This window comes from Toxoplasma gondii, chromosome XI, assembly GCF_000006565.2.
Source record: "Toxoplasma gondii ME49 chromosome XI, whole genome shotgun sequence".
NCBI classification, from domain to species: domain Eukaryota; phylum Apicomplexa; class Conoidasida; order Eucoccidiorida; family Sarcocystidae; genus Toxoplasma; species Toxoplasma gondii.
Window position 1 is genome coordinate 3,647,874 of NC_031479.1, and position 9,679 is coordinate 3,657,552.

At 49.8% G+C, this 9,679-nt stretch overlaps 1 protein-coding gene across 1 annotated transcript; it reads left to right on the forward strand.

Moving 5' to 3' along the window:
• Positions 1-5,255: 5,255 nt before the first annotated feature.
• Positions 5,256-5,731, forward strand: TGME49_313740 (zinc finger (CCCH type) motif-containing protein; the record flags this gene model as incomplete). The annotated part of the gene is made up of 2 exons (XM_018782789.1): positions 5,256-5,272; positions 5,437-5,731. The coding sequence occupies 2 exons, from the start codon at positions 5,256-5,258 to the stop codon at positions 5,729-5,731; spliced, it is 312 nt and encodes a 103-aa protein (XP_018635404.1).
• Between the last annotated feature and the right edge of the window lie 3,948 nt (positions 5,732-9,679).

Consider the following 9,679-nt stretch of genomic DNA (forward strand, 5'->3'; position numbering starts at 1 on the left):
ACAGCATACACACATAAGTCTATAAACTAGAGGACATACAAAGGATTCTCTAAATCAACGGAGGTACACAACTGAGGCTGTTGCGCAAGCTCGCGGAAAGTAGCAAGCTTGTTTAACGCTCAGTAGTCACTGCATGAACAGAGTCTCTTTCAGTTCCACAGTGAAATTCCGATCCTTCCCTCTAAGATATTAAACCGACGATTTCTCGGCCTGAACCATGAAGAGTTTCCCTTGTACCCGGCCACACACCAATCGATTCTTGATTCCCTCCTGCAGGTAAATAGACGCGACATCACCGGATTACAAACGGGATAACTGGGTAACGCACGCGCAGCAACTTCAGCAAACGGGCCCCGTGTCAAGCGGATAAGTAGGAGTCTGAACCAACGTGAATTTGCCACATTACATGCACAGGCGATGTGTGGCGGCGCAAGTCAAGAGATGCCTGTCTCGTTTGCATCCGACTCCAAACACGGAAGAGTGATGGAAACGGTATTCACGCATTGGCATGCGATATACAGCAGATGTGTGTTATCCTATATGGCTGCAGATAGCACATTAGGGGCACATGCGCAAAACAGGTCTTGATAGATGGTGCGCGTAGGCTGATTCGCTCTTGGCCACATTCCAAACAAACATTACGCGCTACCAGGACTTTCGCTGGCCTGACTGACGGAAGAACACATAGTTTGGTGACCTGCAACTGAGCTCGAAGGACAGTCTTTTCTTAGCGGGGTCTTCCAGAGAACGAAGGGTTCAGTGTTTGAAGTTACAGTTCAATCGCTGCAGTTCATACTCAGTTTTCAACAGTGACAGGTAAGCTTGATGAATAATCATTGACGTGTGAGGCTTCGGGCTTCAGCAGATTCACTTAACGAAAGTGAAACAAAGTTGGTTTCAATCAGAAAACATGAAAACTCACTGTTGTTCTTAATGGGCGATTGAAGCAGAAAAACATGCTGGTCTTCTTTCGGGGCTACCGCATCAGGCTGATGGCGCCAGACGATCTTCATTGCCAGTCTTTGCCTTGGAGAAGTTGAGTCTACTTTCCCCTAAATGTGTTCCCGTTTTCTGGGCCAAAATCGTGTCAGAACGGGCTCTGTCACAACTGCTCGGCTCTAGTCTTCAAGAAAAAGCTCCCAAATACTTTTTAGAGACGTACACACGCACACACCCAAATGTGTGTATCTGCTTGCTTAATTCATCACGCACGCAAGCGGCTCCCGTTTCCAGCGCAGGCTCGACTACAAAGGAGGGATTTCTTGCCGCCTCGGACCCTTAACACAAGCCAAATGTTTAATAATGATGTACTTGTATATTCATGTGGCCTTGATCGGATAACGGGTGGACTTTGAGGCGCGCGTGTACTACTGCTTGTTTATCGACGGGCCAGAGGAAGCCGAAAAAAGTTGGGAACAGCTGATGCCAGAAAAGAAGAAAAACGGACTCATTTTAAAGGCAACACGTGGTGGCGTGCTGACCTGCATGGCGTGTCTCATCTTGCGCTTTTGGCGGGAGGGCCGTCAGAGCAGGTCGGGACGCAGGGACCTTGTTTTGCTCGGTCAGTCGCATGCCTGCTCAGGCCAGTACCTTGCTGCAGTAGATGTGATATCGACGAGATGTCGAGTGTTTCTTTTTGAGTAGAACTGACAAGCACTCCTGTGTATGCCTCTTGGCCTTTTCTGTCACTGATCTATGATTCTGAATTTCACCGTAACCGAAAGTCAAAAACATAACTTCAGCAGCATGCGGGATTTCACCGTGGTGTATGGTTTGGTCTATTATCTATCAAATAGTCAGAAGCGACATAAAATAATACTTCGTAGGAGGATTTTTGAACGGTCTGCTGATCGCAGTTTAGCCTTAGCCCCAGGCTTTTGTCTCGAAGAAGTCCTTTACGCAATGTATTTCGTCCGCAGCAACCTCTCTCCGCGAAGAGTCAAAGTGAACAACAACTGCTTCCTTCGTCGAACACTTCGCGCAACTGCCGCCTCACTGCTTGATGTGGGACCTACAGCAGGTAACGGATCTTCTCCAATGGGAGCCTGTCTTAGTCTCATTAAGTCTGAAGTCTGGCTGATTCCCTAGACACGGCTATATCATCGCCGGTGGACCACGTAACCTGCTACGCATTAGATCATGCTGTCCTAGTTCTTGGACCATGTACGCTATAGATGGGAGAGTGGTAGACTGTAGCTGTGTTGAGACCATGAGAAGGTTCAGCGGAGCTTTACAAATATGCTGACCATAAGGCCGGTGGTTGACGGCAGCATAGAGTCGTAGTAATACACCTTCCCTCACGCGCATTCGGTCATGGATCTGAAGCCACTCGACTCATTACGAGCTCTCTGAATCTGCTCAGCAACCGTCGAAGTACCGGCAGGTGCAGAGGATCCGAGAACAAGCAACCTGCCTGCTTTTCCGTTGCGCCTGCGGCATGAAGTGGAGGCTAGCATTTGCCGTTGTGAGTTTCCTCGGTATACAAATATGAATACCTTGGGTGGGAAATCAGGTCTTCATCATGTGGCGCAGGCTGTAGACAGCCGCTAGCACCCTATGCAGACCACCGGCACAAGAGATGTTCGAAGTGTGGCTTTGTGAAAACATTTAACGAACTAGCATACCTGCAGACGGTAGAACCCGAGAAAGAACCTGCTAACGTCGTTTGCATCTACTACTCTACGCGGCACTGCAGATGTGGGTCGCTTGCAGTGGGCGCAACACCTCATGGTAGAGAGCGTACATGTACGAATGATGTTGCAGATAGCTAAGTGCGGGCAGCTGGACTCGATTCCCTCAATCCCAGTATCTTTTAGAGGAACCGACATTTTCACTATAATTACCAGCATGATGAACAACAGGACTGCGATTGGACCCATCCGAAACAGGATTTCCGTGCACGCGTTTGCTAGGGCAGGCTATTTTCTGATCCAGTTGTTGATTTACAAACAGTTGTCAGTGGTTGCATATCAACACGCCGAAGACTAGTGCTTTGGTCTACAAACAAAGGAAACGATTCACAGCATTGATTTGGCTTGGGTGAGGCGTGTTTTACAGTTTCTGGTCGGACATCGATTGGACGGCTGTCAGTTTTGTATGACACTCTCAAGCAGGGCGAGTTTCCACGAGACAGAATACCCGAAACAGCACCGTGAAAGTGCGCCAAATGCTGCACACTCATCTACCTTTGGTATTTAGTTGAGAAAATGAACACTGTATCGCTACGATGGACTGCAACACCAATATCACACTTGAGGTGGACAGGGCACGAAGAATTTGTCGATGACTCGTACCTGAGCTTGGGTTGCTAGTTTTGAGAGTGTATAAGGCTCTACAAACGCCCCTGCAATCTGCTTGTTTCTACACAAAACTACTGCCTACTCGGGGTTCCCTGTCCGCCGGGAGATAACTAACGACGAGCCTACTCTGCCATCCGTGTCGGGTTATCGCGGGCATGCTTCCCTGCTGGTACTTTCACCAGTTAATATTGGAAAAGATGACTTTCCAGCAGGATTGCATGTCTGATTCTGGCTAAGAGGCACATATTAACTAAGAGAGCTAAAGACTAGCAATCGTACAAAACAAACGACCGGCGCACACACAGAGGGGAAGTTTTTGCAGGCCTGCCGATGGAGGGTAGGGCCCGCCTATCTACCTTGCTCTTTCGGCAGCGAGAGATTGCACCTACGCCAGCCACCGCTTTTCCTTCATATCCTCATCCTTTATTCCACGCGTGATAAGGAGGAGCATTTGAGCTACGTTGTCGAGTGGCTTTTCCATTTTTTTTGGTGGGGGGGAAACACGACGCACCACGCCTCCAGTAGCCATGAGAGAGCTCGCTTTACCTGCTTCCTTTCCAGCGTCCCGCAACAGGAAAAAATCTCACCATGTTTCCGACATTTTCTTGTTGCTCACATCCTGTTGCAGTGCTGGGTCCTGCGCCGGTTACCTTTCTTTCTATTGTTCCACGAACATGTGTTCTGGATCTTGAAATGTACGTCGAAGGCGAGGTCTAGTACGGCCTTACTGAAAAGCCCGTCAGTGTTCTGCTCTCTTCAGGTTGACAGGATCCGCCACATGGTTGCTTTGTAGTCTATGAAGACCTTCCCTAAGGCCCGTATGGCAAACTACTGTTTGCCTGAACTTGTTATCACTCCAGCATTTCGATAGGTGACAGGTGTGTGCAGTCATCACGACTTCCTAAACCACAGAAGAAATATGCACCGTCTTTTTGACTATGCTGGGATCCACAAGTGGCTATGAAGGACTTAGGAAATGGAATCCGTATCCTACCTTTCTCTACGTGCGACGGCACCTAGTTGTTTTTCCGTGTAAAGGGGCAGGCGAGGAATCCTTATACTTGAAAAATCCGCCTCCTAACAAAGCTTCAAAGAGCTGGAGGTATAGCTGTTCTTAATGTTGATGGGCCTTTCCGTATTTTTTAGGGAGCAAAGCAGCTGGTCGACTACAGGGCCTTCCTCATGCGCAGGTAATCCCTACAAACAGAACAGAAGGTACTCATTGTGAAGGCTTTCCAGAGAGCTATCTCAGTGCGGACTGTAAACCAAAAGCCTACTCGGAAATATCGAAACTCATCAAATCTCTATATTCGATTGAATTCAACTGCACCATTCGGTGGAAGACCGAGTCAGGCTTCAACCAGGTTTCCTCGTTCCATGGAGACAGAGACAGCCAACTGCCCGGCAATGGAGGAAGCTGCCGGTAGCAGTAGAGGCTGCGGCTCTGCTCGCTGCACCGCGAAGACAAAGATTGATTCTGGGATCCTTCAACAGCACAGGTTCAAGTGAGCTGTTGGGGGACCTCACACCATTTTTTACTACATCGCCTAAGGTCTTTCTAGTGAACAATGCCCCTTTTGCGAATACGCAGAGACGTGACCATAAATGCCGGTAAAGAGGGTTGGACCAGAACATAACAGAGCCAGTTGCATTTGTTATCAAGCATTTGCAGGTTGCTGTTGTTGCAACGTAATCGCTCTCTCTTTGTATCCAAATAATGGACCACCCAAACCGAAAGGCCCTCTGAATCCACCTGCACATTATAGTGAAGTCCTTCTCAGAACAATGAAGCCTTTACTACACTCATATGTTTTTGAATAACAAAGGTCAAGAAGTGCTTGCCTTGGACTGACGGATGGCAACAGAAATCAGACATACGCGACGCACAGGCTAAACGCTCTGATCAGAACGTACTTGCTTGGCGATTGTGGCTAAAACTGAAAGTTGGGCTGCCAAATGGAATTTTACGAGGAGTGAGCTCATGTCGCACCAGCACGGAGACATCAATTAGAGCAAAACAAGAACTTTGCCAGTTTATAGAAACCCAATCACCCTTCGGGGACTTTCCTGAATACATAGACTTTCACGGGAGTATGGAGTACTGAACAGTGGCGGTGTTGCTTCTGTTTGCTCTCAGGGTCTTCAAATTCACATTTTGTAAGTACTTCTTCAAAGGAAAGTGCACACGCGGTAGTGCATGCACCTTCGCCCACGGGATTGAGGAGTTGCGCGAACGGCCGCAGCTGAGCAAAACTCGCATCTGCGAGAAGTGGCGACAGGGTTTGTGCGAGCACGTCAACTCCGAGGACTGCAAGTTTGCTCACGGAAAGGAAGACTTGAGAATTGCAAAGCCTGGCATTTGCGACCTTCACCGACAGGGTGAGTTACAAACAGCTGCTTCCTTCGTCTGCACATCTTTCGTGTTTCTCTAGAGTAAAGAAACTGAAACAACTAGTCGGCTACACACAAAAAAGATCAGTATCAGTTTACAACCTCCATCGTCACTCACAAAGCATACGTGTATCCGGTTATCTGCTCACATATACACATATAAGTATTTATCTAATGAGAGGAAGACGTTGATGTTCATACTTCCGTAGACGAAACTAACTGTGTGGACACAAGGTCCCCCCAAAATAAGTTGGTTAACAGTATCCTGTTTGCATAACCGTAGTACTTGCAACTGCCGTCTTCCATTCGGTTCCATACTGGCTGACTATTCGTAGACCACAAAATAACATATGTTTTATGGGAATTTCCTGATGCTAATGTCGTCCCCTTTTCACCGTAGATACAGTTTGAATTTCTCACACGATTGTTGAAACGACAAGTACAACAATGCTGTTTACCGCGTGAGGCAACAATTGTTCTTTCGAGTGTCGGAGACACTGATCCGGTGTGCTCTGTTCCAGTAACAATCTCTTACGGGCTTTGGAGGATAGCGTGACCAGTACAGAAACACTATGGCATGCTAATCCAATTTGTGCTTCCGACGATACCCCGGCGAAAGGCTGCTACTGCCATGACTATTTCTGCATTGATAAATCGTTTGACGTGAAGGGACGGTCCGACTCATTCGTGTTCTGTTAGGGAGCTTGCAGTGTATTATGGCGTACTGCAGTTTGTTGTCAGGGGAAGGATGTGCCGATAGTCTTCCAACAGTCTTGTCCACTGCCACGGTATGTCCCTCATCTTCCAGGACTCTGCGCCTACGGGGATAATTGTCGTTTCGCTCATAATGAAGATGAAGTGACAACACAGCTTCTGCTATCTTCTGCCACCAAAACACCCTTAGAAGTCCATCAAGCGGTCCAGGGCGCGTGGAATAAATTGAGGAGAACGACAGCGTATCACAGTCGTTCCCATCATCGGAAGGCCGGATTCTACGATCAGGTTTCTGCACGTGACGTTCCAGAGCCATCCCTGCTTTGTTACGGCCCTGCACGCCCCCTCCAGCAGATTTCTGACGACACTGTGGTTCCTGGAGAAACATCTAGCCCCCAACGACCGGACCAACCGGTTGAATTGGGAACTTGCAGCAGAGAGCCATGTGTGGGGCGTGTCAGTCAGCCTCTCGCCCCGGACCAAGCATTGGCTTCAGGTAACAGCTCTAGGGACCTATGTGTGCCTACAGCATCCACAGGACTTATAGACAATACAAGAATGACCATCAGAACCACACCTGCGCCCTGGTCTGGTTGCCCTGATACATACGGCCCTTCATCGTACGAACATAACAACGGGGATGCCAACTCGCCGACGTTGGAGCGAAGGCTCACAGGAGCCGGCGGATCGGTCCCCCTTGGCTTGCCTCAAGCAAAGGCTTGCCAAACAATTGAATCGCACGAAACAGTCGACTCAAGGTTTATCCTAGAACGACGTGCCTGCGGTTCAAATGTAGTTAGGGACAAAACAGGCCAAGTGTCCTCTGCCGAACAGCGAGCTGTGGTAGAGGTTGCGGAAGGAGACACAAGAACCACACGAGCTGAGATGTCTCGTAGTGATCTGATGTGCCTCGGCACGACTGACTTTGCTGGCTGTTCTGTGAGCCCGCGGGAAGGCAGCTACAGAGGGAGCTGGAGCACTCGTACAAGTAGTGACGAAGGTGTCGCCTTCTCTGAATGCGCTGGCAGGATTCAGAAGTGGAAAGCAAAAGGAAAATCAGAGTTGTCCAGTCACTGTGGTAGTCGGAGTCGCCCGATACAAGGACAGATGGTCGACGACGACAACTCTAACGGCAATTGCTGGCGGGGAGGAGAAAAGATGGAAGAGTCGATCAAGGCGGCATGGTGTTCAAGCTCCCGGAGTCTCATTGAAAAAGATTGTCCAACTGACAGAAGCAGACGAAACAGTGCTTTCGGGTCAAGCAGCGTGAGCGGCGAATCCATACGTTACGGTTGCCGTACTGGAGACAACTGTACGGTAGTCACCAGTGTCCGATCTGACGCCAGCAGCACCCTGTGGACAGGGAGGGGCGGTACTTCAAGCCCTGATGTGACTCCCGGCAGGCGGTCTCTGAGAGATAGTGGAGGCAGCGGTGCCTTGTCGGATGGAGTTGGAAGCAGGGCAAAGACTGCGAAAGCAAAAATGACGATTCCTGGCCTCCAGCCGCTCTCAGGATTATCTCGCAGTTTGTCCCCAGTTAGGGTCGACCACGGAAAGACGGTCACAAAAGTGGAGGACAAGAGAGACCACCGCTGTGAGAATCGTTCGTCTGTATCGTCAACTGGAGAAGGTTACAGTTCCCCGCAGTGCAAAGGAGACACCGGACGTCTGCACGAGCTTGAATACCGCGGAGATTCAGAAGTAGCAGTCACACCATTAGGCAAGTTTTCCAGAGGAGAGATCACTTCAGACGGCGAAATTCTGAATCGCGAAGAAGTGCTATGTGCTTCCGACGCACCTGCTAAGTGCCTTCAGGAGAAGCGACATACTGAATGTGGTTGTGTAACAGTGTATTATTCGCACCCACAGTTGCCAAATCCTCCACAGCGAACGCTCGTGGCTCCGGAAAGCCGTAACAGTCGCTGGTTTGGTAGAGAGCACGCAGTCACACGATCCTTTTGGCGGCCAACTGAAAGCAACGCCAATGCGACTGCAGTGGAACCGCAGCCGCAAACGTCAGGAGAGAGAGCGACACAGACATCGAAAGCCGATGTGCGCTTTTGGGGAGAACGGCAACGATCTCTAATGAACGTGGACCAGCAGCCACAACCACCCAGGCTAAGATGCGGTGACCGCAGCTCCACGGTCTTCGGGGGCACACGAAAGTGCCGTCAATATCAATGCCAACAGAGGTCAAAACAGGATCTGCCGGCATCAAGGAAAGAAACAACAACATGTGGCGCAAGCGAATTCGGTGTCCAGGGACAAAAACCAGCAAGGTATGTCCTGCATCATCCGAACACGCACTCTGAATTCGGGGCAACCCACAACAGTGGAGTTTATCGAAGGCCGGTGTCAACGGTGGGCGGTCACCACAGAACTTCTTCAAAGGGGCTTCGTGTCGACAATCAGAAATCAGCCAAGAGGTTGATGGCTGAATATCAGCTCGTCCGACGTCCACTAGGTCCGTCTCCAATTCCTCGACGCTCGAGAGCAGTGCCACAGCTGTGTAATCCGAAGATCGATGACACGTCCTTTGCCGAGAGCCTCTCAAGCAACGTTGGGCTATCCAGTTCCAGGCTCTCAAATGAGGACGTACGGCAATATAAGACTGATCTCGACAGTTCAAAGCAAAGTACTGAGGAGTGGTCTATTTCGGCAAAAGGTACAATTCAACCAGCCGTTCCCTCCCCTCAAAGCGATCGAGACAAGCCCTCTCCGGCACCGCCCGCTGTCGTAATGCCAGCTTTCGCAAAGAGTAAAACCAGTCTGATGAGAAATTTTAGTGACACAGAACGTTTTTTTGGTTCGTGCACGCGGCTGTTGGGCTTCGAGAAGAGAGAAGATTCGAGGTCTCAGAAAGTAAGTTCTGCAGATGGCGCAATAAGTGTTTGTCCGGATAACATACCCGTCTTTGGGAAAATCCAGTCATCCAGTTCTGATGTTGTCTCGATAGCGTACTCACCAGCCCCGCTCCGCTCACACGAACGCGCCTTCCCGAAAAATGTGATTCAGCCGGAGAAGGAAACTAAAGGGAGTATGATTCTTGGTCGTGGCGAGCACGAGCACCGGTGGAATGGCACCTGTCTGTACGAGGTGGGTGGAAAAAAACGGACGCAGATATCCCCCGTTTTCGCCTCTTGCACTGTATCTTCCGGCTTCATAGCAGCGCCAGATGCATTTGGGGTGCAAACCGGAGGAAGCCAAAAACCCGGTTGTCGCGAGGCATGTGGAACCCTTCAGTGGAGCCTCAACGCCGTTCAAGGAAGGGTACT